This window comes from Neoarius graeffei, chromosome 8 (assembly GCF_027579695.1).
Source record: "Neoarius graeffei isolate fNeoGra1 chromosome 8, fNeoGra1.pri, whole genome shotgun sequence".
Taxonomy (NCBI): Eukaryota; Metazoa; Chordata; class Actinopteri; order Siluriformes; family Ariidae; genus Neoarius; species Neoarius graeffei.
The window spans coordinates 53,919,638-53,947,550 of record NC_083576.1 but is presented as its reverse complement, the minus strand read 5'-3'; the positions used below and the strand labels follow the sequence as shown (position 1 = coordinate 53,947,550).

General features: G+C 47.0%; 1 protein-coding gene across 1 annotated transcript in view; it reads left to right on the top strand.

Moving 5' to 3' along the window:
* The window catches only part of fam149a (family with sequence similarity 149 member A), a 64,644-nt gene extending 43,425 nt beyond the window's left edge, over positions 1 to 21,219 (top strand). The window contains exons 10-15 of the mRNA XM_060926959.1: positions 1,176 to 1,343; positions 10,536 to 10,659; positions 12,553 to 12,672; positions 15,705 to 15,798; positions 19,006 to 19,164; positions 21,143 to 21,219. Of these exons, the coding sequence (XP_060782942.1) occupies positions 1,176 to 1,343; positions 10,536 to 10,659; positions 12,553 to 12,672; positions 15,705 to 15,798; positions 19,006 to 19,164; positions 21,143 to 21,219 (742 nt within the window). The remainder of the gene's footprint in view (positions 1 to 1,175; positions 1,344 to 10,535; positions 10,660 to 12,552; positions 12,673 to 15,704; positions 15,799 to 19,005; positions 19,165 to 21,142) is intronic.
* The last annotated feature ends 6,694 nt before the right edge of the window (positions 21,220 to 27,913 follow it).

The window sequence follows — 27,913 nt, the reverse complement described above, 5'->3', positions numbered from 1 at the left end:
GGGAGAACATGCAAACTCCACACAGAAAGGCCCTTGTCGGCCACTGGGCTCAAACCCAGAACCTTCTTGCTGTGAGGCGACAGTGCTAACCAATACACCACCATGCCACCCAAGTTCAAAAATAATTTACGAGAAATTATTATTTCCAGAGTTACGGCCCTTGATTTTCGTTATTGGACTTTTGTACAAGTGGACTCAATCTGGACAAGTTTCCTCAGAAACCACATAAGCTACATCAATGAAACTTTGCGTGCTCATATTACTGTTCATGATCTACTGTAAGTGGAGTTCGAAAATCCATCATCCATCCATTATCTGTAGCCGCTTATCCTGTACAGGGTCACAGGCAAGCTGGAGCCTATCCCAGCTGACTATGGGCAAGAGGCGGGGTACACCCTGGACAAGTTGCCAGATCATCGACACATAGAGACAAACAACCATTCACACCTACGGTCAACTTAGAGCCACCAATTAGTCTAACCTGCATGTCTTTGGACTGTGGGAGAAACTGGAGCACCCGGAGGAAACCCACGCAGACACGGGGAGAACATGCAAACTCCACACAGAAAGGCCCTCGCCGGCCACTGGGCTCAAACCCAGAACCTTCTTGCTGTGAGGCGACAGTGCTAACCACTACACCACCATGCCGCCCAAGTTCAGAAATCATTTACGAGAAATTATTATTTCCAGAGTTACGGCCCTTGATTTTCGTTATTGGACTTTTGTACAAGTGGACTCAGTCTGAACAAGTTTTCTCAGAAACTACATCAGCTACATCGATGAAACTTTGCATGCTCATAATCTGAAAAAAGCTGGGTAGCGTTTTATGAAGGTGTCACAGCACTTACGACATCATAATTTGATATTAAAGCAATGGGCTTATAAGGGCGTAAGTGTTAAGAGGTCTTCATAAAATGCTCGTGGCGGGGGATAGTAATGACTAGATCTTCTTGTTCATCAAGAAACACAGCCAGGATTTCATTGTACTGCCTGGTATGCTGCACTGAGTTATCTTGATATACATAACTGGGAGTGAAAAAAAAGCATTGTTACCGTATATTTGGTTTATTCAAAGGGGCTCTGATTTATGTATTTGGATTGAGCTGTTCTATCCATTGTTATAAAAAGTTCAATTTTGCTTTTTTTTTTTTTCTTTTATGTTGATTCTATTAAAGGTGTGACTCAGATGACGGAAGTACCACACTCGCCACCCTGAAGGCCCCAAGTGGAATGAGCACACACTCACACAAACCCTCTAGCCAGCGTATTCTCCCCAGACTCAGTGGCAGAGCTCATCTGCGTCACAGCTTCCCAGCACAAAGCTCCCTGCGAGTAACCAGATTGTTAGTCATAATCCCATATTTACCCACTAATACAGTCTTACAAAACCAGATGATATTAAATAATACCTAATTTTGCTAGCGAGTGGGAACTAAAGTCACCAAACAAAAACTCTTTGCTGTAGCAGTTCTGTGTACATACAGTGCCTTGCAAAAGTATTCATCCCCCTTGGTGTTTGTCCTGTTTTGTTGCATTACAAGCTGGAATTAAAATGGATTTTTTGGAGGGTTAGCACCATTTGATTTACACAACATGCCTAATGCTTTAAAGGTGCACATTTTTTTTTTTTTTATTGTGACACAAACAGTAATTAAGATGAAAAAACAAATCTGGAGTGTGCATAGGTATTCACCCCCCAAAGTCAATACTTTGTAGAGCCACCATTTGCTGCAAGTACAGCTGCAAGTCTCTTGGGGTTTGTCTCTATTAGCTTAGCACATCTAGCCACTGGGATTTTTGCCCATTCCTCAAGGCAAAACTGCTCCAACTCCTTCAAGTTAGATGGGTTGCGTTGGTGTACAGCAATCTTCAAGTTATGCCACAGATTCTCAACTGGATTGAGGTCTGGGCTTTGATTAGGTCATTTCAAGACAGTTAAATGTTTCCCTTTAAACCAATCCAGTGTAGCTTTAGCAGTATGTTTAGGGTCATTGTCCTGCTAGACCGTGAACCCTTGTCCCAGTCTCAAACCTCTGGCTGACTCAAACAGGTTTTCCTCCAGAATTGCCCTGTATTTAGTGCCATCCATCTTTCCGTCAGTCCTGACCAGCTTTCCTGTCCCTGCAGATGAAAAACATCCCCACAGCATGATGCTGCCACCACCATGCTTCATTGTAGGGATGGTGTTCTCAGGGTGTTGGGTTTGCGCCACACATGGCATTTCCCATGATGACCAAAAAGCTCAATTTTAGTCTCATTTGACCAGAGAATCTTCTTTCATGTATTTGGGGAGTCTGCCACATGCAGTTGGGCAAACTCCAAACATGTTTTCTTGAGCAATTACTTTTTTCTGGTCACTCTTCCATAAAGCCCCACTCTGTGGAGTGTACGGCTTAAAGTAGTCCTATTAGAGATACTCCCATCTCCACTGTGGATCTTTGCAGCTCCTTCAGTGTTATCTTTGGTGTCTTTGTTGCAGCTCTGATTAATGACCTCCTTGCCTGGTCTGGGAGTGTTAGGGTTTTGCTGGGATTCGAACCTGGTTCGTTGGTGTGATAATCCAGCAAACCCCCACTAGGCCACCAGGGGGATGACTCAAATGCAGAGGCGTGAGGCGGAAGTAGAAAAAGTATCAAAAAGGTTTATTTACAGTATGTACAAAAAATATCCAAAAAGTAAAAATACAAAAATGCTCAGAAGATATAAGGGAAAAAAAAAAAAAATCCAAAAGTACAAAACAAAAGCCAAAAAACAGAAAAGAAAAGGCAAAAATACCAAAGCTCAGAAGACCCAAAAAACACAGTAACTACTAGGTCCAAAAGAAAAGCAAAATGCAAAATAAAGAACACAGTACAGAGGAAACTGGAGATAAACATAACAGCACAAAGACTCCGTGACAAGAGGACTGAGCTCAGGGGGTATAAATACACAAACTAAATTGAACACAGGTGAAGATAATCAGGACTAAACAGGCAATTAACACAAACACAAAACACAGGAACAGTGGCGGCCTCTAGAGGCCAAAATAAACATGACATGAAAAGGAAATAACAGCGGCCTCTAGAGGCCAAAACAGTTCTAGTCCTACTAGTTCTAACAGGACCCCCCCCCCCCCAGGAGCGTCTCCTGACGTTCCCAGGGCGATCCGGATGGGCCGAATGGAAGTCCTGACACAGTTCTTTATCTAGGACATCCCGAGCAGGAACCCAGCAGCGCTCCTCAGGACCATAGCCCTCCCAGTCCACCAGATATTGCAACCCGCCGCGGACCTGGCGGGAGTCAAGCAGGCGATGCACAGTGAGCACAGTCTGCCCCTGGAAGATGCGGGGGGTGGGGGGTTCCTAGGGGCAGGGGCATACGTAGACGTCAGTACGGGCCGCAACAGGGAAACATGGAAAGTGGGGTTGATCCTCAGAGTCCGGGGCAACTGGAGCCGGTAGGAGACAGGGTTCACCCTGCGCACCACCTTGAAGGGGCCAATGTAGCGAGGAGCAAGCTTGCGGTTCTCCACCCGCAGCGGAAGGTCCTTAGTGGACAGCCAAACCCGCTGCCCAGGGCAGAAAGCGTGTGCAGGTCTTCTATGGCGGTTGGCCTGAGTCTGGTTGGTTCTGGAGGTCTGTATGAGGGTCTTCCTGACCTTGCTCCAGGTCTTGCGACACCGTCTCACATATTGGTTGACCGAGGGCACCCCCGCGTCCTCCTCCTGGTCCGGGAACAGAGGTGGCTGGAACCCGAATTGGCACTGGAATGGCGACAGCTTGGTGGCCGATGACTGCAGGGTGTTGTGGGCGTACTCCGCCCATGGCAGCCAGGTGCTCCACGATGTCGGGTTATCCATAGCCAGGCCTCGCAGGCCTGAGCTGGTGGTTTCCAGGTCCTGGTTGAGCCTCTCCGTCTGACCATTGGACTGTGGGTGAAACCCAGAGGAGAGGCTGGCAGTGGCTCTGATGACCTTGCAGAACCCGTGCCACACTCGGGAGGAGAACTGGGGCCCTCGGTCTGAGACGATGTCCTGTGGAAGACCAAAGACTCGGAAGACATGAGTAAACATAAGTTTCGCTGTTTCAAGAGCAGAGGGGAGTTTGCACAGTGGTATGAAGCGACAAGCCTTGGAGAATCTGTCAACTATGACCAAAATGACCGTGTTACCTTGTGACTCAGGGAGACCCGTGATGAAGTCGACTGTCACGTGGGACCAGGGACGCCGGGGAATGGTCAGAGGATGCAGGAGACCCTGGGGATGCTGTCGTGGGTTCTTGGTTCTGGTGCAAACCTCACAGGACAGGACAAATGACCTTACTTCCTTCTCCATGTTAGGCCACCAGAAGCGTCTTTTCAGGAAGTCCAGGGTCCTCCGAGCTCCCGGGTGGGCGGTGAGAGGGGAAGAGTGACCCCACTGGAGAACCTTGGCCCGGGCTTGATGTGGGACGTACAAGAGGCCCAGTGGCCCCGTCCCAGGACCGGGGTCCTGGCGTTGGGCTCATCGGACAGCCTCCTCAATACTCCAGTGGACAGGGGCCACAATCCGGGACACAGGGATAATAGGCCCGACTTCATTCTCCTTGTTAGTGGCAGAGAACAGCCTGGACAGTGCGTCAGGTTTGGTGTTCTTGGAGCCGGGGCGGTACGAGAGGGTGAAGTCAAACCGACTGAAAAACAGGGCCCACCTAGCCTGTCGAGGGTTCAGTCTCTTGGCTTGCTGGAGGTACTCCAGGTTCTTGTGGTCAGTCCAAACCAGGAATGGATGTTGCGCTCCCTCCAGCCAGTGCCTCCACTCCTCAAGGGCCAGTTTGACCGCTAGCAGTTCTCGATCCCCCCACATCGTACCGGGACTCTGCAGGACTCAGGCGGTGGGAGAAGTAAGCGCAGGGGTGCAGCTTTCCTTCCGAACGTTGAGAGAGCACCGCGCCGACACCACTGTCCGAGGCGTCCACCTCCACGATGAATGGTTGGGAGGTGTCCGGGAGGACCAGAATGGGTGCCGTGCAGAAGCGGTCCTTGAGGTCTTTGAACGCCTTTTCCGCCTGAGGAGACCAGCCATAAGATCCACCTGTCCCTTTGGTGAGGTCTGACATGGGTGCTGCTTAGGGTATTAGGCAGAAAAAGAAAATTACCAGTCAAAAATAATATTTTATATAATCCTGATGAGCGCCACAGGCGCGAAGTCCCTCTAGGGGGGTCTGGGGGCATGCACCCCCCAGAAAATTTTTGAAATTTAGACTTCATTTCCTGCATTCTAGGACATTTTCAGGGTGAAATGGCGTGTAATTTTTGATCAGAAATATTGCATATTTTTACTTTGTATTTTTTTTCAGTTTCACTCCTGAATGTATCAGATGTATGTATGGTGTTTAATTTGGTAACAAAAGTGAAAAGAAAATAAACAACAATGAATTGTATATAATCTTTTGATCTAGTTACAGTATTGAATGAATTAAAAAAAACCCAACAGTATTCTATTTTACGTGGCACAAATAAAATCGCAGAATGTCTGTCACTGACTATCATCCATAATATTTTGACCAAACTACTCAAAAATTAAAATTAACTTTGAAAGAACGGGAACTGAGTTTCTTTGGTTTACACAAAGATTACAGACGTCGAGGGGCCTGCAAGAATCGGTCTGCTGCTGCATCAAAGTCAAATTCCTGACGATCTAACTTTTCGTAGCTTTGTCTGATAAGCTGCTCCAGCCTAACTATACTTAATTTTGTTCTCAACTTGGTTTTGATCCTGTTCTGAACAGAAAAGACTCGCTCAGCCTCTGCATTGCCAACAAGCACACATATTGCCATTGACATGAGGTGAAACATGCTTGGATAGAGCCGCTGATTTGGCATGTTTGGACCTCCAAATATCTTCATCATGAGCTGAGTTGGTCTTGCAAAATGACCCTCTTCCTGCCATTCATCATCACCATCTGTTGAGAACCTGTTCTGGTATACTAGTCACTTGAAGACAAGAAATTCTCCTCTTGCCTGTCTGAGGGTCGCTATCCCTATCGATCGGACGGTGACCCCCCCCACACGGGGGGGCGCCTCCGCGGCTGGAGGCTCGCAGGCGCCCGCTAGGCGCCTCCGTCCTCCTAAACCCAGATGCGCCTCGCGCCTCTCAAGGCTCTCTCCCCCGACACGCGCCTCCCGCGTCACGCCGTGCGAACGCCTCGGCCCACCCCCCGCGGACGCGCGCGGCTGCCGGTGGATCCTTCCACTCTGGCTGCCCGCGCGTGCCCCGGACCGGGACGAGACGGGGTCGCGGCCACGGGCGCGAGAGGCTCAGGCTGAGGCCGGGGGTCTGAATGACGAAAGGCGAAGGGCTGCCTGAAGGGGAGGGCCCCCTCTCCCTTTTTTTGAAAACCCCATCCGAACGCGACCTCAGATCAGACGAGACGACCCGCTGAATTTAAGCATATTACTAAGCGGAGGAAAAGAAACTAACCAGGATTCCCTCACTAGCGGCGAGCGAAGAGGGAAGCGATGAAATATTCTGATTTTTCATTTCAAGTTTTCAGTATTTTTCGTATTAAACTGTGTTTCTTACGATTTGTAAATGATGGCGGAACATAACTGGATTTATCGGATGACATGTGGGAGTATTCATGTGCGAAAAATTTCGCCATTATCGTCCGTTTCAGTATCCGTCTGTGTGTATACTTGCCCGTTGAAATCGGTAATTGCCCGTCAAATTTACGGGTGGACGGGTCTCTGCCTAATACCTTAGTGCTGCTACAGAACTGAAGTTCCTGATGAACTTGCGGTAGAAGTTAGCGAATCCTAAGAACCGCTGAACCTCCTTAACGGACTTGGGAGTAGGCCAGTCCCGGACGGCCAGGGTCTTGGCAGGGTCCATTTGGAGTTGGCCTGTCCGTACAATAAATCCCAGAAAGGCGACCTCGGGAACATGAAATTCGCATTTCTGGGCCTTGGTGAACAGATTGTTCTGTAGCAGCCTCTGGAGAACCTGGCGGACATGGTGGCAGTGCTCTTGCACGGTCTTGGAAAAGATAAGGATGTCGTCGAGGTAGACAAAAACGTACAGGTTAATCATGTCCCTTAAGACGTCGTTGATTAGGGCCTGAAAAACAGCTGGTGCATTGGTGAGTCCGAAGGGCATCACCTGGTATTCGTAGTGCCCAGACGGGGTGTTAAAGGCAGTCTTCCACTCGTCTCCCTGTCGGATACGGATGAGGTGGTATGCGTTCCGTAGGTCCAACTTGGTGAAGACGGTGGCGCCTTGGAGCAGGTCGAAAGCAGTGGACATCAGCGGAAGGGGATATCGGTTGTGCACAGTGATCTTGTTCAGGCCCCTGTAGTCAATACATGGTCGGAGCCCCCCATCCTTCTTGCCGACAAAGAAGAAGCCGGCACCAGCAGGTGAGGTGGAGGGTCAAATGAACCCAGAGACCAGGGCGTCTTTGAGGTATTCCTCCATGGCCTTGCGTTCTGGCTGAGAGAGGGAAAACAGTCTGCCACGAGGAGGGGTAGTCCCAGGGAGCAAGTCGATGGCACAGTCGTAGGCCCGGTGCGGAGGAAGAACGGCGGCCCTGCTCTTGCTGAATACCTCCTTGAGATCCCAGTACTCTGTGGGAACTTGAGATAACTCGGTGAGATCAGGGGGCTCGGCAGGAGACACAGGAGAGCTAGAGAGCAGACGAGGCATGGCATGCAGGGCCCCATTCCACAACCTGGCTTGTTACCCAGTCTATGCGAGGGTTGTGGCGAGTAAGCCAAGGAAGGCCTAGAATAACTGGGAACTCAGGTGAAGGAATCAGGTGCAGGGATATTTCTTCCTTGTGACCTTGAGACTGGAGGAAGACTGGAGAAGTAACTTGGGTGACTCTTCCATCACCTAACGCTTGGCCATCGAGGGCAGACACAGACAGTGGGACATCAAGAGGTGCAGTCGGAATATTGATGCTTTGGGCGAAGTGAATATCCATAAAGTTCCCAGCCGCCCCTGAGTCTAACAAAGCTTGACAAGAGTGGACAGACTCACCCCAGGAGATGGAGACCGGGATGTAGATTCCTTGGCCAGGGAGTCCGGGAGAGAGGGTAGGCCCCGTCACAACCCTCCCTCGGCTGGACGGGGCAGTCCTTTTCCCAAGAGTTCGGGACATGATGCTCGGAAGTGACCAGGCTTGCCACAGTAGATGCAGCACTTGTCCCTCCTTCTGCGCACCCTCTCAGATGCGGAGAGGTGAGTATGACCCACTTGCATGGGTTCTGGACAGTCACTGAAGGAGGTAGATGGTTTCCAGGTAGAGGTAGGGAGGCTGGGGGGGCTCAAGGCTTGGTGGCGTTCTCTCATCCTGTTGTCCAGATGAATAGCATGTGAGATGAGGGTTTCGAGGTCACTTGGGCATCCAATAGAGGCCAGACCGTCCTTGATGGGGTCAGACAGACCATGGTGGAAGGCTGACACCAGGGCAGTCTCGTTCCATCCACTTACTGCTGCGAGTGTTCGGAATGAGATGGCATAATCTGCGACGCTTCCTCCTTGCCGGATGGACATGAGCTTTCGGGCTGCGTCGGTACTGATGTCCGCCTGATCGAAGACCCGAAGCATCTCTTCAGAAAACAGCTGGAAATCAAGGCACTCAGGTCCCTGTCTTTGCCAGATAGCAGTAGCCCAGGCTCGCGCCTTACCAGCTAATAAGGTGATCACAAAGGCAATCTTGTGGCGATCTGTAGTGTAGGTGGTAGGCTGAAGCTCAAAGGTGAGTTGACACTGGGTAAGGAACTCTCGGCACTCACTGTGCTTGCCGTCATACCTCTGTGGTGCAGGAAGGCTGGGTTCGCGAGGTGAAGAAGGCAGCATGGCAGGAGGCACAGGAGCAGGAGCTGGATCAGGAGATGCAGGCAGAGATGTCAGCTGTGCCAGGGTTTTCCCGATTTGCTGAAGCAGTTCCTCGTGGTGAGCAAGGGCCTCACGTTGGCTGGTGAGCGTACGTCCATGAGCGTCCATGGTCGCTCCGAAGCGTGTCAAAGCTGCCGTAATTCCGTGAAGGTTGGCCGGGTAGACAGTTGAAGCAGCCTCTGCTGAGTCGGTCATGACGGAGTCTTTCTGTTAGGGTTTTGCTGGGATTCGAACCTGGTTCGTTGGTGTGATAATCCAGCAAACCCCCACTAGGCCACCAGGGGGATGACTCAAATGCAGAGGCGTGAGGCGGAAGTAGAAAAAGTATCAAAAAGGTTTATTTACAATATGTACAAAAAATATCCAAAAAGTAAAAATACAAAAACGCTCAGAAGATATAAGGGAAAAAATAAAAAATCCAAAAGTACAAAACAAAAGCCAAAAAACAGAAAAGAAAAGGCAAAATTACCAAAGCTCAGAAGATCCAAAAAACACAGTAACTACTAGGTCCAAAAGAAAAGCAAAATGCAAAATAAAGAACACGGTACAGAGGAAACTGGAGATAAACATAACAGCACAAAGACTCCCTGACAAGAGGACTGAACTCAGGGTGTATAAATACACAAACTAAATTGAACACAGGTGAAGATAATCAGGACTAAACAGGCAATTAACACAAACACAAAACACAGGAACAGTGGCGGCCTCTAGAGGCCAAAATAAACATGACACGAAAAGGAAATAACAGCGGCCTCTAGAGGCCAAAACAGTCCTAGTCCTAACAGTGAGTTTTGGTGGGCGGCCTTCTCTTATCAGGTTTGTAGTGGTGCCGTATTCTTTCCATTTTGCTATAATGGATTTAATGGTGCTCCCTGGGATATTCAAAGTTTGAGATTTTTTATGACCCAACCCTGATCTATACTTCACAACTTTGTCTCTGACCTGTTTGGAGGCTCCTTGGTTTTCATGTTGCTTGCTTAGTAGTGCTGCAGAGTCAGGGTCCTTCCAGAACAGGTTGATTTATACAGACATCATGTGACAGATCATGTGACAGTTTGATTGCACACAGGTGGATCTTAATCAACTAATTATGTGACTTATGAAGTGAATTGTCTGGACCAGCTCTTATTTAGGGGTTTCATACGAAAGGGGGTGAATACCGATGCACACTCCAGATTTCTGTTTTTTTTTATCTTAATTATTGTTTGTGTCACAATAAAAAACAATGTGCACCTTTAAAGTGTTAGGCATGTTGTGTAAATCAAATGGTGCTAACCCTCCAAAAATCTATTTTAATTCCAGCTTGTAATGCAACAAAACAGGACAAACACTGAGGGTGATGAACACTTTTGCAAGGCGCTATATTTAGGGCTATTTCCTTTTTATTTTTTTGTCTGTTTGGTTAAAACCATTTCAAAAGAAAGATTAATACATAATGCAGCTTTAAAATAATGTGACAGCTGTGAGAGTTACATTCTAGAAGGTCTTCTGAGGGCCTCTGTATTCACAGGCAAAGCTTGGTAAATTGGCTCCTAAACCAATAATTACACCCTATTAATTGCGACACTTTTTTACTTTGTCATCACCCAGAATGATCATAGAGCTAAAACGGAGCATGTGCAGGTATATCAGGAGTAAGCACACTTCTGTTAATTGGTGCCTGTATGTTTGTGCTGCAGATCCACTGTAGCTGAGAACCTGCTCACCCCACCTGTGAGTGCAGTTCAGAACCACAGACTTCCTTTCATCCAGTCCGACTCTGCAGAGCAAGATTGTAACGTTCCTGCTCTGAGACATACACAGGTAACATACATTGGCATGGATGATCTGATCCAATTGCCTGCTTAATTTTTATTCAATGTTGTGAGACATACAGTGGGGCAAAAAAGTATTTAGTCAGCCACCAATTGTGCAAGTTCTCCCACTTAAAAAGATGAGAGAGGCCTGTAATTTTCATCATAGGTACACTTCAACTATGAGAGACAGAATGGGGGGAAAGAATCCAGGAAATCACATTGTAGGATTTTTAATGAATTAATTGGTAAATTCCTCGGTAAAATAAGTATTTGGTCACCTACAAACAAGCAAGATTTCTGGCTCTCACAGACCTGTAACAACTTCTTTAAGAGGCTCCTCTGTCCTCCACTCGTTACCTGTATTAATGGCACCTGTTTGAACTCGTTATCAGTATAAAAGACACCTGTCCACAACCTCAAACAGTCACACTCCAAACTCCACTATGGCCAAGACCAAAGAGCTGTCAAAGGACACCAGAAACAAAATTGTAGACCTGCACCAGGCTGGGAAGACTGAATCTGCAATAGGTAAGCAGCTTGGTGTGAAGAAATCAACTGTGGGAGCAATTATTAGAAAATGGAAGACATACAAGACCACTGATAATCTCCCTCGATCTGGGGCTCCACGCAAGATCTCACCCCGTGGGGTCAAAATGATCACAAGAACGGTGAGCAAAAATCCCAGAACCACACGGGGGGACCTAGTGAATGACCTGCAGAGAGCTGGGACCAAAGTAACAAAGGCTACCATCAGTAACACACTATGCCGCCAGGGACTCAAATCTTGCAGTGCCGGACGTGTCCCCCTGCTTAAGCCAGTACATGTCCAGGCCCGTCTGAAGTTTGCTAGAGAGCATTTGGATGATCCAGAAGAGGACTGGGAGAATGTCATATGGTCAGATGAAACCAAAAAAGAACTTTTTGGTAAAAACTCAACTTGTCGTGTTTGGAGGAGAAAGAATGCTGAGTTGCATCCAAAGAATACCATACCTACTGTGAAGCATGGGGGTGGAAACATCATGCTTTGGGGCTGTTTTTCTGCAAAGGGACCAGGATGACTGATCTGTGTAAAAGAAAGAATGAATGGGGCCATGTTTTGTGAGATTTTGAGTGAAAACCTCCTTCCATCAGCAAGGGCATTGAAGATGAAACGTGGCTGGGTCTTTCAGCATGACAATGATCCCAAACACACCGCCCGGGCAATGAAGGAGTGGCTTCGTAAGAAGCATTTCAAGGTCCTGGAGTGGCCTAGCCAGTCTCCAGATCTCAACCCCATAGAAAATCTTTGGAGGGCGTTGAAAGTCCGTGTTGCCCAGCGACAGCCCCAAAACATCACTGCTCTAGAGGAGATCTGCATGGAGGAATGGGCCAAAATACCAGCAACAGTGTGTGAAAACCTTGTGAAGACTTACAGAAAACGTTTGACCTCTGTCATTGCCAACAAAGGGTATATAACAAAGTATTGAGATGGACTTTTGTTATTGACCAAATACTTATTTTCCACCATAATTTGCAAATAAATTCTTTAAAAATCAGACAATGTGATTTTCTGGATTTTTTTTTCTCATTTTGTCTCTCATAGTTGAGGTATACCTATGATGAAAATTACAGGCCTCTCTCATCTTTTTAAGTGGGAGAACTTGCACAATTGGTGACTGACTAAATACTTTTTTGCCCCACTGTACATCTATTTACGCATTGCTCTATATATCCCATTTGAGACTGCACAGAAAAACCTCATTTGCATATATTTAATATAATGACGATGCATCACAACTCTGGTTACTGTATATGCTTTTATTTTACATTTTCTTTTTGAGGACAAATGAATGGTTAAATGCATAGTAATGTTTATGAAACTACATGAATGGCAGTGTGATATGACGCTCACGTTTTCTAGCTCAGGGGCCGGATCATGAGAGGTGGTGCAGTGCAAACAGTGTCCAGCCTTCCACCCCTGAAAGAGCCCACTCTACTGCTGGAGTCCCTTTCCCGCCCCAATACCAACCACACATTCAGAGTAAGAGTCCTTAAAGGAGCTGCTGCTAGAGCTCACTGATTGCGTGAGTTTTGTCATTTCGATAAGGTGTTGGGCCATCATGAAAACTTTGATGCCTTTGGTACAAGAGTCTGGAACTTAACTGGAGGGAAGAACAAAATTCTTCCAAAATATATTCCCTCAGGTGGCGTTTTGATGATGGTATTAGAGACAGCTGTTAATCATGTGACTCCAAAATCTCTAAGTCTTGAATTGGGTTGAACTCAGGGTTACAGGGACTGCAGATGCCATATCATTCCATGCTTGTGGTGGCACAACACCTTATTAGGGTACAAATTACAGTGAAAAAAATGTATGCATAAAATCATTTGAGTGCTGGAGCTCAGCTCTGCTTCCTTCACGTAAATCAGTATTGGGGACTTCTACTCTACTGTGCTACCTGTAATCATAGTAACAGACATTTCTTGATAAATTTCAGATGTTTGAAGCACAAAACACCTGAAGTGCTAGTGAAACTGGACTGGAATATAATTGGACTAGGATTTTGGAATGGGTTCAATTGAAGGTAGTTTAATAACAAAAGTCCCTCCTGTGCCAGGCCCTGGTCTTCCTAGGCAGTCTCCCATCCCAATAGATGACTTGTAACCACATGATCAAAATGTGCTACATCATGAGCGTCCGCTATGATGGTGGATATACAAAGCAACTAAGATGGCAGCCGCTGAAAGCGTGTCTGTAAGCAATGCTGAATTTTCTCAATATTACCACGATTTGAACAGTCAAGCAAAGATTCGATACAAAGAGAAGATAGATGTGTGGTTTTGACCCATATTATTTACAAAAGTCATACTTTTCTGAAGATAAGACACTTCTACAGACCATCGAGTACCCAGATATCGCGTTTTATCTGGTTTGGCTGCCGAAGAATCAAGTCTGACCTTGGATGAAACATAGCCCATTTTCTGAGCGGGTGCCCAGTCTGGATTGTTTCTATCATATAATTTTGCTGGCGCTCCTAGAAGTGAAATGGTAATACACGTGTTAAAATGGTAACAGCGACCGAGTGAACCACGACAAGAGAACGCTCATTTTATAGCAAAATTCTAGCAACACGAAATAAAATTCTTCCATGATATTATTGAGAAAGCTTTTGACTCTCACCTGAGATAAAATGATTACTGTAAACACGAGCTGTTTTGGTTTTAACCTTTGTTAGATTAGCCCTGCCGATGTTGGTCAGCCATGCTTGTCTCCTCTCCGTCCTAAGCCTCGGAGTTTCCTCGCCCTCTTTCCGAATCATGGATGGAATTCTAAAAAATCGGAATGTGCCACGGTCATGAGTACTGTTGTGACCACAACCATATACAGCACAAAGCTATGGCATAGCTAAAAGAACACTTAAAGCAGTGGAAAAACAAAGAGAGTTGTGCACACATGACTGTTTTGTATGAAATGCCACTTGACCTCGCGTTTGTATATCCACCAACATGGCTGACATCCGGGTTTCTATTTTGCTTTGACATCACTTGCAAGTCAAGGATACTAACCAGTCTTTCAGGTGCACTGGGTGGCGCCAATCTCCATTTCTACAGCCCTCAACCTCTCGTTTATTATATAGCTAGGGTTACAGTGGGGGGCTGGTCCTCTGGTAACTGTGAGAGTTTGACTCCTTATTCCCATCTGTATTGTAGCGTGCCTTGCCAAATGGCATTAGGTACCATTTTTATGATGTTCTTTGCTATGACCTGACCATGAGTAGAACTCACAATCTCCTAGTCGAGAGGCAGACACATTAACCACTAGGACAGCTTGCGGTCCAGTTTAATAACAGTTTTACTTAAATTGGACTACAGTATTCTGTGAGACCTGTTGGTATGCAGACCTGTAGAAAAGCATAGAATTTGGAGTGCATTCTATTGTTATACTATATGGCCCAAAGTTTTTCTGGACACCTGACCATCACCCTATATATGGGCTGTCTCCAAACTGTTGCCACAAAGCACACAATTACCTTGAATGTTCTTGTATACCGTTCCATACAATTTCCCTTCACTGGAGCTAAAGGTCAAGGACGGCATGGTGGCGTAGTGGTTAGCACTGTCGCCTCACAGCAAGAAGGTCCTGGGTTCGAGCCCAGTGGCCGGCGAGGGCCTTTCTGTGTGGAGTTTGCATGTTCTCCCCATGTCTGCGTGGGTTTCCTCCAGGTTTCCCCCATAGTCCAAAGACATGCAGGTTAGGTTAATTGGTGGCTCTAAATTGACCGCAGGTGTGAATGTGAGTGTGAATGGTTTTGTCTCTGTGTCAGCCCTGTGATGACCTGGCGACTTGTCCAGGGTGTACCCTGCTTCTCGCCCATAGTCAGCTGGGATAGGCTCCAGCTTGCCTGCGACCCTGTAGAACAGGATAAGCGGCTACAGATAATGGATGGATGGAACTAAAGGTCCAACTTGTTCCAGGATGACAATGGCCCTGTGCACAAAGTGAGGTCCATGAAGACATGGTTTGCCAAGGTTGCAGTGACTTGCACAGAGCCCTGACCTCAACTGAACATCTATGGGATGAACTGGAATACTGACTCAGGCCTCCACACTCAACATGACCTCACTAATACTCTTGTGGCTGAATGGGCAAATTCCCACAGCCACATTCCAAAATTGAGTGGAAAAACTTGCTAAAATAGTTGAGGTTGTTAACAGCAAAGGTGGGACTTATTTGTCCATTTGAGCTGAAGGACAGTTCCGCTTTTTCAAATAGTCATAATGCCCAGGCATAACAACAGCCTTGAAATAGCTGGGATTGCTCAACTGTCTGTTATATATTAGTTAGTTATAGAGATGCAGATATTAATAAAGATATCGGTGGGTTCCCAGGGAGTTGTATAGAGTTTATCATTATTGCAGTGCAACTGTTTATTGAACTGTAAACAGAGATCCCTCTGGGAATTCATTAAGGTCTTGTTAAAGTACAGTGCTGCTGTACAAAAAGAAAAAATCAATATGGACGGTAAGATAACAAGGTGTCTGGTGTAATTTATGTCTTGTTACGTTCTGCAGTCAGACACACCCATGAAAAGTTCCTACACAGCCATGGATTTTGCCTTTATGAGGACAGGGAGAAGCCTTTTCACTGGAAACTTCTCCAAAACAGGTGCCTACCTCTTACTTGTTTCTTACATATATTACATACAGTCCACTCCAAAAGTATTGGGATGGCAAGGCTACTTCTTTTGTTTTTGCTATATGCTATAGACATTTGGGTTTGAGATCAAAAGATGAATGAGCTGATGGATTAGACTTTAAGGCTAGCTGTTCCAATACTTGTATTCATCTAAAGTTAGGTGGTCTGCCACCAAAGGTGCCATGTTCCAAGTTGTTTAACACATCTAGATATAATTATCAGGCAACGAATGCTGAAATTCCAGTCATCTCGTATTCATCATTTGATCTCAAACCCATGTGTTTCAGTGTATAGCAAAAACAAAAAAATGCCTTTGCTGTTCTGATACTTTGAGGGGACTGTATATTTCTTAAATATATAGAGGATATTATACGGCGCCATGAAGATATGAAGTTTTTCTTTGAGTGGTGAATAGATATGTCACAAGTGACTGAAGCAAACGCATGATATATTTTTCAACACGAGAGGATAAACTTCATATCTTCATAGCACCGTGTAATGTTTTTTATATTTTCTGGACACATATGCAAAAAAAACCAAACAAACAAAAAACAAGTTAAGCAAAAGAATTTAAATTTTGAATCAGTTCACCATTTGGACAATGCGCGTCTAGTCAGCGGGAAAACACTGGGAGTGACGTCATCGGAGTGAAATATTGAGAAATATGTCACTCAGATCAGCAATGTATTTCATATGAGAAATGTGAGTTTTTCAACACAAGAAGATAAACTTCATATCTTCAAGTCAATGAGTGATTTTCTTTTTATTATATAGACATTCACCAACAAAACGTACCAAAATTTATCAAAACAATTCATTGATTTCCTCACAAGTGATATACAATGCCTTGCAAAAGTATTTATCCTCCTTGGTGTTTGTCCTGTTTTGTCGCATTACAAGCTGGAATTAAAATGGATTTTTGGAGGGTTAGCAACATTTGATTTACACAACATGCCTACCACTTTAAAGGTGCATATTGTTGTTTTATTGTGACACAAACAATAATTAATATGAAAAAAACAGAAATCTGGAGTGTGCATCGGTATTCACCCCCTTTCGTATGAAACCCCTAAATAAGAGCTGGTCCAAACAATTCACTTCATAAGTCACATGATTAGTTGATTAAGATCCACCTGTGTGCAATCAAAATGTCACATGATCTGTCACATGATGTCTATATAAATCAACCTGTTCTGGAAGGACCCTGACTCTGCAACATGACTAAGCAAGCAACATAAAAACCAAGGAGCCTCCAAACAAGTCAGACACAAAGTTGTGGAGAAGTATAGATCAGGGTTGGGTCATAAAAAATATCCCAAACTTTGAATATCCCAGGGAGCACCATTAAATCCATTATAGCAAAATGGAAAGAATTTGGCACCACTACAAACCTGACAAGAGAAGGCCACCCACCAAAACTCATAGACCGGGCAAGGAGGGCATTAATCAGAGATGCAACAAAGACACCAAAGATAACACTGAAGGAGCTGCAAAGATCCACAGTGGAGATGGGAGTATCTGTCCATAGGACCACTTTAAGCCGTACACTCCACAGAGTGGGGTTTTATGGAAGAGTGGCCAGAAAAAAGTCATTGCTTAAGAAAACACGTTTGGAGTTTGCCCAACAGCAAGTGGCAGACTCCCCAAACACATGGAAGAAGATTCTCTGGTCAAATGAGACTAAAATTAATCTTTTGTCCATCATGGGAAACGCCATGTGTGGCACAAACTCAACACCATTCCTACAGTGAAGCATGGTGGTGGCAGCATCATGCTGTGGGGATGTTTTTCATCTGCAAGGACAGGAAAGCTGGTCAGGACTGAAGGAAAGATGGATGGCACTAAATATGAGGCAATTCTGGAGGAAAACCTGTTTGAGTCAGCCAGAGGTTTGAGACTGGGACGAAGGTTCACATTCCAGCAGGACCATGGCCTTAAACATACTGCAAAAGCTACACTGGAATGGTTTAAAGAGAAACATTTAACTGTCTTGGAATGGCCTAATCAAAGCCATCCACCCATCCATGTTCTACCACTTATCCGGATCCGGGTCGCGTGGGTAGCAGCCTAAGCAGAGCAGCCCAGACTTCCCTCTCCCTGGCCACCTCCACCAGCTCTTCCGTGGGAATACCGAGGCTTTCCCAGGCCAGCCGAGAGATGTAATCTCTCCAGCGTAAACTGGGTCTGCCCTGGGGTCTCCTCCCGTTGGGGCATGCCCAGAAAACGTCCCTTGGGAGGCATCCAGGGGGCATCCTTACAAGGTGCCCGAACCACCTCAACCGACTCCTTTCGATGTGGAGGAGCAGCGGTTCTCCTCTGAGTCTCTCCTGAATGACCAAGCTTCTCACCCTGTTTTTAAGGGAGAGCCCAGCCACCCTGCGGAGAAAACTCATTTCTACCACTGGCCTAATCAAAGCCCAGACTTTAATCCAATTGAGAATCTGTGGCATAACTTGAAGATTGCTGTACACCAACGCAACCCATCTAACTTGAAGGAGTTGGAGCGGTTTTGCCTTGAGGAATGGGCAAAAATCCCAGTGGCTAGATGTGCTAAGCTAATAGAGACATACCCCAAGAGACTTGCAGCTGTACTTGCAGCAAAAGGTGACTCTACAAAGTATTGACTTTGGTGGGTGAATACCTATGCACACTCCAGATTTCTGTTTTTTCATCTTAATTATTGTTTGTGTCACAATAAAACAATTTTCACCTTTAAAGTGTTAGGCATTTTGTGTAAATCAAGCGGTGCTAAGCCCGCAAAAATCCATTTTGCTTCCAGCTTGTAATGCAGCAAAACAGGACAAACACCAAGGGGGGATGAATACTTTTGCAAGACACTATATATGTTGCGGTTTTGGTTCTCCATGTCCCAGATGTAGCTCACATGAAAAACATGAGTGGTGTATTTCCCAGTAAAACACTTGTGTCCATATTTATATAAAGTCATGTTTAATACTAAGTTTATGTGATTTAATAACAAGTTTATTATTTTTTATTGAAATAGTTGATCACAGTCCAAATCCATGCACATTATTACATAGAATTCATAAATTGTAACTATAAATTATAACTTTTAAATCTATTTGAGTAGACGTGTATGCCTTGTATGGTCATTGTGATGAGAGTTTTGTCTGTGTGTAAAGTGTTACTGAATTGCATGTTGAATTTGTATCTCAGGTGAAGGCATACCTATGGGTGTAACAGGCTTTAGCATGGGCATCACTTCTTCTACAGCAAATGGCTTTTCTGACTGTGTAGCACCACCAAAGAGACGCACACATCTCCTGTCCTCCTCTGATGGGGAGGGGGGAAACATAACTGTACTTGGACCAGTAGGTAAATATGCATTTGGAATGAATGAGTTGTTATTTACACTTGAGCAACACAAATGTGTACACTGTCAGTTAGGTTTCTAATTTTCTAATACAGCACTCTGGATTTGATATGAAACAATGACTGTAAATGCAGATGTTTAGCCTAAATTCTGGGACATTAATTCATTTTCCTTACACTTTTCCTGCTGGGGGTTGCTTTAGAAAGAGAATAAGGTCAGCGCAGACTTCTCTGTCCACGGTCAGTCTCCAACTCCTTCTGGGGGATCCCCAGGTGTTCCCAAGCCATGAGCCATCTTTGCAGTATGTCCTAGGTCTGTCCTGCAGTGTCTGTCCCATGGGATGTACCTAATACAGCTGTATCAGGAGCTGACCAGAGCCATCCTTTTAAGGTGTCTGAACCATGTAATCTAGCTCCTTTCATATTTTTGAAGCAGTGGCTTTACTCCAAGACTCTCCCAGATTTCCTCCTCATTCTATCTTGTATAGTATGCCCAGCAACCCTGTGTAGGAACCTCACTTATTCATTCAGGCACAACCCCCAACTCATGACCATAGGTGAGGATGGAGTTGTAGAATGACTGGTAAACAGAGAATCTTGTGAAACCAAGCTTCGTTTGTATCACCAAAGACTAGTAAAGAGACTCCAGCACTGCAGATGTGAATGCAATCCATTTGTCAATCTCGTGCTATATATTTTTTTAATTACTCATGAATAAGATCTCAAGGTTCTCCACTAGGAGAGCATTCTTTTATAACTGGAGGCCATCCTTGGGATTGGACCAGGAAGTGCTGATTTAAATCCCACTTGCTTCACAGCTAAACATTCAAGTGGGAGTTTGAGGGTTCCTCAGTTCTCCATGCAACATTGAACAGATGTATTAACATCACAACCCTAACCTTGTCCCAACATCTCTGGCTGAATCTGATTTTTGAAGGAATGAATGTCTTTAAATTCCAGAGTAACCTTAGTCGCTGTGGTGGACTTGAAAACACCACAGATATCCACTGGGTTAAGGAGGCCCTCAAAGTGCCCCATCACTGCTCAGCATCATCCACAGTGGCAGTCAACACTCTCACTTTCTCAGCAGAGCTACCCCCAGTGGCTACCAGTTCTTTGGGGCCACGTGAAACACTAGGAGAACATGCCAAACTCAGCACAGAGCATAATCTTAGCTCAGTATCAAACCAGGTACTCTGGAGCTGTGAGGCAGCAATGCTACCCACTGCGCCACCATGCCAACCCACCACTCGTTATTTGTTTATGCAAAGCATTTTTTGCAAAACGTTGCAAGACCATTCACTTGTCATCATTGATGTTGTAAAGACCACCAGTAGGATAAATTCTGAAGTGCAAGGAAACCTCTTTTCAGATCCAAGAACCTAGTGGAAAGATTTCACTTTCTAGCAGAAGATAAATTATAATACCCAAGTATATAGATTTTGTTTAACCACTTAAAACCAGCTTACCCACAATAATGGTCAATATCCTCAAAGTAAAGCTGATGTTCTGTATCCTCATATAGTCAGTGTCTCATTTCCATTTCAGTATGCGGGACAACATAGCCATGTATCACACTGCGATCTAGTGGCATAAGTAAATCATATTAAATCTAATGTAGCATATCTAACGTGATTCTGATCTTAAATGTTTTTGCTTAAACTAGCTCAGGCAGGAGGCGAGTAGAACTGAATTTTAATCTCCGTAGATATAATTTATACAGTGCATTCTTTCAGACTAAATTGTAAGTAATAAACACACACACACACACACACACACACACACACACACACACACACACACGAGGGGCTTTTAGGTCAGAGAGCTTTTTATAGTAATGCATGAGATGAGACATTGTTTGTTTGTGTTACTGGAATTAATGTGTTTAATGAGGAGACCTGAAGGATAAACACACACAAACCAAGAGCACTGCGTTATTCTTTGATTTATCAGTAAATACAAATTGATCTTAACATTTCAGGTGCTCGGAAGGCAGTGAGTCGGTTTCCGATACATGGGAGGAAGAAGCTTCATGTGATAATGCCACAGCACAGTTAAAGAATGTTTACAATGTTGAAGAACACTGCAAAGAGTGCATCTCATCACTGACTCTGATAGCGTGGAAGAATAAAATAATTTGGTGCTTTACAGTATATTTTATTTGCACTAAGAGAACATGTATTATGGCCATTTGCACAGTAATTTTATATAAATAGGAAACACCCAGATATTTAAGTTTTTCCACGAAATCGAGTCATACATGAGCCGATAGGTGAAGAGGCACGTAGTGCCGAGTTGGCTATAAGCCATGTGCGACGAGATTGAGTGGATTAACTGTTTTATTATATCCACATTCACTGGATTTTGAGAAACAGAGAATTTTTATTTTTTGCAAATTCGATAAATAAAAACTTTATATAAAACGTCTGACAAAATCATTTCCGCTTGGAATGTAAATAAACCATGAAATGACAGTAGCAATCAGTCCGCCATTTTGTTTTTCTTTACTCATGGTATATGAGCTGATAGCCTAGTAGTAGAGTAGCCAATCAGAGCGCACGATTGCTCATATCCAGTGAATGTGGATAGAATAATAGTAATTATGCTGACAACATTTAAAATTAATGTAAGTGTTATCACTTGTTATGTTTTCGGTTATTTTTGTATTAGGAATTACATGCCTGTGTTAAATGCCAAGTCAATGTATATGTGAAAATTACTGTATATGTAGTGCAATAAATCGATTTTTACTGTAGTTGTAGAACTGTGTTGTTGTACCCAGAAATATCTGAATAGCTCACTTAAGTGTGCTATTATATACTTGTAATCTTAGTAATTATAGCCCTTTGAACAAAGTGGATAATTATTGCTGAAAAACTGCATAATAGTTTTATCCATCCATCCATTATCTGTAGCCACTTATCTTGTGCAGGGTTGCAGGCAAGCTGGAGCCTATCCCAGCTGACTATGGGCGAGAGGTGGGGTACACCCTGGACAAGTCGCCAGGTCATCACAGGGCTGACACATAGAGACAAACAACCATTCACACTCACATTCACACCTACAGTCAATTTAGAGTCACCAATTAGCCGAACCTGCATGTCTTTGGACTGTGGGGGAAACCAGAGCACCTGGAGGAAACCCACACAGACACGGGGAGAACATGTAAACTCCACACAGAAAGGCCCTCGTCAGTCGCTGGGCTTGAACCCAGAACCTTCTTGCTGTGAGGCGACAGTGCTAACCACTACATCACCGTGCTGCCCTGTGGCAGTGGGGACATGGTCAAGCATCAGTCTGTGACCGGAGGGCGGAGTCAGGGAAGGTAAGTGGCAGAATCACTACACCTGATGTGAATTAACCTGTGTTTGTGTGTCTTCCCAGGAGCCGTGCCGTATTTAAGGAAGGGAGCGAGAGCAGAGCGGGCTCTCTCCCGACCAGAACATGTGTGTGTGTGTGTGTGTGTGTATAAGTATATGAGTAAATGTGTAGAAGCTGAAAAGCTGACAATAAAAGAGTTATTGAGAACTCAGTACTGGCCTGCCGTGCTTCTGTGCTCCACCCACCTAGAAAGCTTGCTACAGTGGTGCCGAAACCCGGGATTGGAGCGCCGAAGCAGAACAGCCCCATGGAGTCCTCCCCTTTCGCCGAGCTGGTCCACGCCCTCGCCACGGCCCAGCAATGCCAGCACCAGGCACTAGTTGCCCTCCGGAAGGAACAGCGGTTCGAGGCCCTGGTGCTGGCTCAGCAGGAAGAGCGACAGGCGTTCCAGCACCTCCTCGCGTCGGCGGGGTCCACCGCCGTGGGGCCGTCCCCCTTCACCCTGACAAAGATGGGCCCGCAGGATGACCCCGAGACCTTCCTCACATTCTTTGAGCAGGTGGCAGAGACCTCGGGGTGGCCGATGGAACAGCGCGCGGCGTGCCTCCTCCCCCTGCTAACGGGAGAGGCGCAGCTGGCTGCGCTACAGCTCCCTGCCGACCGCCGGCTGGCCTACACGGACCTTCGCCGGGCCGTCCTCCAGCGTGTGGGGTGCACCCCCGAGCAACAACGGCAGCGCTTCTGCGGTTGAAGGAAGTCGGCCGGCCGTTCACGTTTGGCCGGCAACTCCGGGACGCCTGCGGGTGGTGGTTGAGGGCCGACAACCGCGACGCCGAGGGGATCATCGAACAGGTGGCACTGGAGCAGTTCATCGCGCGTCTACTAGCCGGAGCTGCAGAGTGGGTCCAGTGCCACCGACCGGCGTCGCTGGATCAGGCAATCGAGCTGGTGGAGGACCATTTGGCGGCTGTCCCGACGGCAGGACAGCAGACAACCTCTTTTCCTCTCTCTCTCTCTCTCTCTCTCTCTCTCCTCCCATGTCTCCTCCTCGCCCTGTTCCCCCACCGCGGAGGCGGGGGCTGGCCCCACCCCAGCCGGCTGGCCGCACCTGCGGTGCCCTCCCGTTTCTCCCTTCTGTGTCTGTCTCTCCCCCCCCTCAGGTGAGTGAGCCCCAGAGCACCAGTGCAGAGAGGAAGCCCGGGCTGGTTTGCTGGTGCTGCGGGGAGCCGGGCAGTGCTCGGTAATGGAGGTGGGCGCGGTGGTTCGGATCCCCGACGCGCCAGGAGCCGCCCTCGATCGGGCCGGGGCATATCACATACCGGTGAGTGTCCAAGGGGATGCATATCAGGCGTTGGTGGATTCTGGTTGTAATCAGACCTCAATCCACCAAAGCCTGGTGCAAGACGAGGCATTGGGGGGAGCACAATTGGTGAACGTGTTGTGTGTGCACGGGGATGTTCACAGCTACCCTTTAGTGTCAGTCCACATTTTTTTTCGAGGGGAAAAAATTATAGTGAAGGCGGCGGTTAATCCTCGCCTTACCCACTCAATAATTTTGGGGACGAGTTGGCCGGGATTTGGGGAATTAATGAGGCACCTAGTAAAGAGTGGGTCCTGCCATAGTTTAATAAGGGGAGGTCCCGGTGTCGCGTTGGCAGGAGCAGCTGTCACAGAGCCGTCTATGTCAGCTCCGCGTCAGAGTGAGGAGCCGCCGGCTCCTCCTCTCTCTCTCGGGGAATCCCTTGCGGATTTTCCATTAGAGCAGTCACGAGACGAGACTCTGCGGCATGCATTTGACCAAGTGAGAGTAATCCATGGTCAAACGCCACCCCGTCCTTCCCCTACTTCGTGATTATGAAGGATAGATTATACCGAGTGACGCAGGACACTCAAACTAAAGAGCGAGTCACGCAGCTTTTGGTTCCGAAAAGCCGCCGGGAATTGGTATTCCAGGTGGCTCACTAATCCCATGGTTGGACACTTAGGGCAGGATAAAACACTAGCCCAACTAATGGCCCGGTTCTATTGGCCAGGGATTCGCAGCGATGTCCATAGGTGGTGTACGGCGTGCCGCGAATGCCAGTTAGTAAATCCAGCGGCCATTCCAAAAGCGCCTTTTGCGCCCTCTGCCGTTAATCGAGACCCCATTCGAAAGAATTGGGATGGATCTCATCGGGCCATTAGATCGGTCAGCACGAGGGTACCGCTTTATATTAGTTCTGGTAGACTATGCAACGCGATACCTGGAAGCAGTGCTCCTTCGCAATATCTCAGCACGCAGTATTGCGGAGGCGCTGTTCCGCGTTATCTCCCGAGTTGGAATCCTGAAAGAGATTCTGACTGACCAAGGCACCACGTTTATGTCACGTACACTAAAGGAACTGTATAGGTTGTTGGGTATTAAGCTGATCCGCACCAGCGTTTATCACTCACAAACGGATGGTTTCGTTGAACGGTTCAATCGCACCCTCAAAAATATAATTAAAAAATTTGTAAGTGAGGTCGCACGTAATTGGGATAAGTGGCTCAAACCCTTGTTGTTTTCAGTGCGAGAGGTCCCACAAGCCTCCACAGGGTTCTCCCCATTTGAATTGTTATACGGGCATAAGCCGCGCGGCATTCTAGATGTGCTGCGGGAAAATTGGGAGGAGGGACCTTCACAAAGTAAAAATGAAAACCAATACGTTATTGACCTGCATGCAAAACTCCACACACTCGCCCACCTAACCCAGGAGAATTTGCGGCAGGCCCAAGAACGACAAACCCGCCTGTACAACAAGGGTACGCGCCTCAGGGAGTTCGCACCGGGAGATAAAGTACTCGTACTGTTGCCCACATCGAGCTCTAAATTAATCGCCAGGTGGCAAGGACCCTTTGAGGTCACACGGCGAGTCGGGGACGTCGACTATGAGGTGAGGCGAATGGACAGGGGTGGGGCGTTACAGGTATACCACCTCAATCTGTTAAAACGTTGGAGCAAGGAGGTCCCCGTGGCGCTGGTGTCGGTGGTTCCTGAGAAGGCAGAGCTGGGGCTGGAGGTTCAAAAGGGAAAATTGGCATCACCCACCGCTCCGGTCCCCTGTGGAGCCCACCTCTCACCGACCCAGCTCACAGAGGTCGCCCGGTTGCAAACAGAATTTTCTGACGTGTTCTCGCCCCTGCCCGGCCACACCCACCTCATCGAACACCACATTGAGACGCCCCCGGGGGTGGTAGTGTGAAGCCGCCCTTACAGACTGCCCGAACACAAGAAAAAGGTGGTTCGGGAAGAACTCAAGACCATGCTCGAAATGGGCATTGTCGAGGAGTCCCACAGTGACTGGAGCAGTCCGGTGGTCTTGGTACCCAAGGCCTGGTCGGTCCGGTTCTGTGTAGACTATAGAAAAGTCAACGCGGTGTCTAAATTCGACGCGTACCCAATGCTTCATATTGATGAGTTGCTCGATCGACTAGGCACGGCTCGCTTTTACTCGACACTGGATTTAACAAAGGGTTATTGGCAGATCCCCTTGACTCCATTATCCCGAGAAAAAACGGCCTTTTCCACACCGTTCAGCTTACACCAGTTTGTCACACTTCCTTTTGGGCTGTTTGGGGCGCCCGCTACGTTTCAGCGGCTGATGGATAGGGTCCTTCGCCCCCACGCCACCTATGCGGCCGCCTATCTTGACAATATCATTATCTATAGTAATGACTGGCTGAGGCACCTCCAACATTTGAGGGCCATCTTTAGGTCGCTGAGGTGGGCGGGCCTCACAGCCAACCCGAAGAAGTGTGCGATTGGGTGGGTGGAAGTACAGTATCTGGGCTTCCACTTGGGCAATGGGCAGGTGCATCCCCAAATTACTGTAACAAGACAGCGGCAATTGCGGCCTGCCCAAGGCCCAAGACCAAAAAGGGGGTGAGACAGTTCCTGGGGCTGGCTGGCTATTATCGTAGGTTTATACCTAATTATTCGGATGTCACCAGCCCGCTGACTGATCTCACTAAAAAGGGGGCACCAGATCCGGTCCAGTGGACGGAGCAATGCCAGCAGGCTTTTTCTGAGGTAAAGGCTGCACTGTGTGGGGGGCCACTGTTACACTCCCCTGACTTTTCTCTCCCTTTTATATTGCGGACGGACGCATCGGACAGAGGGCTGGGGGCTGTTTTGTCCCAGGAGGGGGAGGATCGCCCAGTGCTGTATATAAGTCGAAAGCTTTCAGTGCATGAGGGGCGCTACAGCACCATAGAGAAGGAGTGCCTGGCCATCAATTGGGAGGTCCTCGCCCTCCGTTACTACCTGCTGGGACGCCCTTTCACCCTCTGTTCAGACCATGCGCCCCTCCAGTGGCTCCACCGCATGAAGGATGCCAATGCATGGATCACCCGTTGGTATCTGGCACTCCAACCCTTTAACTTCAAGGTGGTCTACAGACCGGGGGCGCAGATGGTTGTGGCGGACTTCCTCTCCCGTCGGGGGGGGGGGGGGGGGGAGTCAGCTGCGGGCCGGACAGCTGCCCGGCCTGAGTCAGGCGGTGGGGGTATGTGGCAGTGGGGGCGTGGTCAAGCGTCAGTCTATGACCGGAAGGCGGAGTCAGGGAAGGTAAGTGGCAGAATCACTACACCTGATGTGAATTTACCTGTGTTTGTGTGTCTTCCCAGGATCCGCGCCCTATTTAAGGAAGGGAGCGAGAGCAGAGCGGGCTCTCTCCCGACCAGAACATGTGTGTGTGTGTGTGTGTGTGTGTATATAAGTATATGAGTAAACGTGTAGAAGCTGAAAAGCTGACAATAAAAGAGTTATTGAGAACTCAGTACTGGCCTGCCGTGCTTCTGTGCTCCACCCACCTAGAAAGCTTGCTACAGTGGTGCCGAAACCCGGGATTGGAGCGCCGAAGCAGAACAGCCCCATGGGGTCCTCCCCTTTCGCCGAGCTGGTCCACGCCCTCGCCACGGCCCAGCAAAGCCAGCACCAGGCACTAGTTGCCCTTCGGAAGGAACAGCGGTTTGAGGCCCTGGTGCTGGCTCAGCAGGAAGAGCGACAGGCGTTCCGGCACCTCCTCGCATCTCAATAAAAGAGTTATTGAGAACTTGGTACTGGCCTGCTGTGCTTCTGTGCTCCACCCACCTAGAACGCTTGCTACACGCTCATTAATAGTTTTACTGCTGATTAAAAAAATGCGTTAATGAAAAGAACGACATAAAATGTCTGCACTATTTGAAATAAATAAATGTTTTGTTTTGTTCTTTGTTTCATACAAAGTTGTCATGCTTCAACTCTGACCTTGAATATGAACTGAACTTGTGATTTTATTAAAAAAACCCTTTTATTTCATGTTGACTTTTATACTTTTTATATTTTAAAGACTAGACTACATTTAAGTGTTTGTAATTTTCACTTGAGTATAATTTTGACTTGCTGATTTCACATGTACTGGGTTTGAGTGAC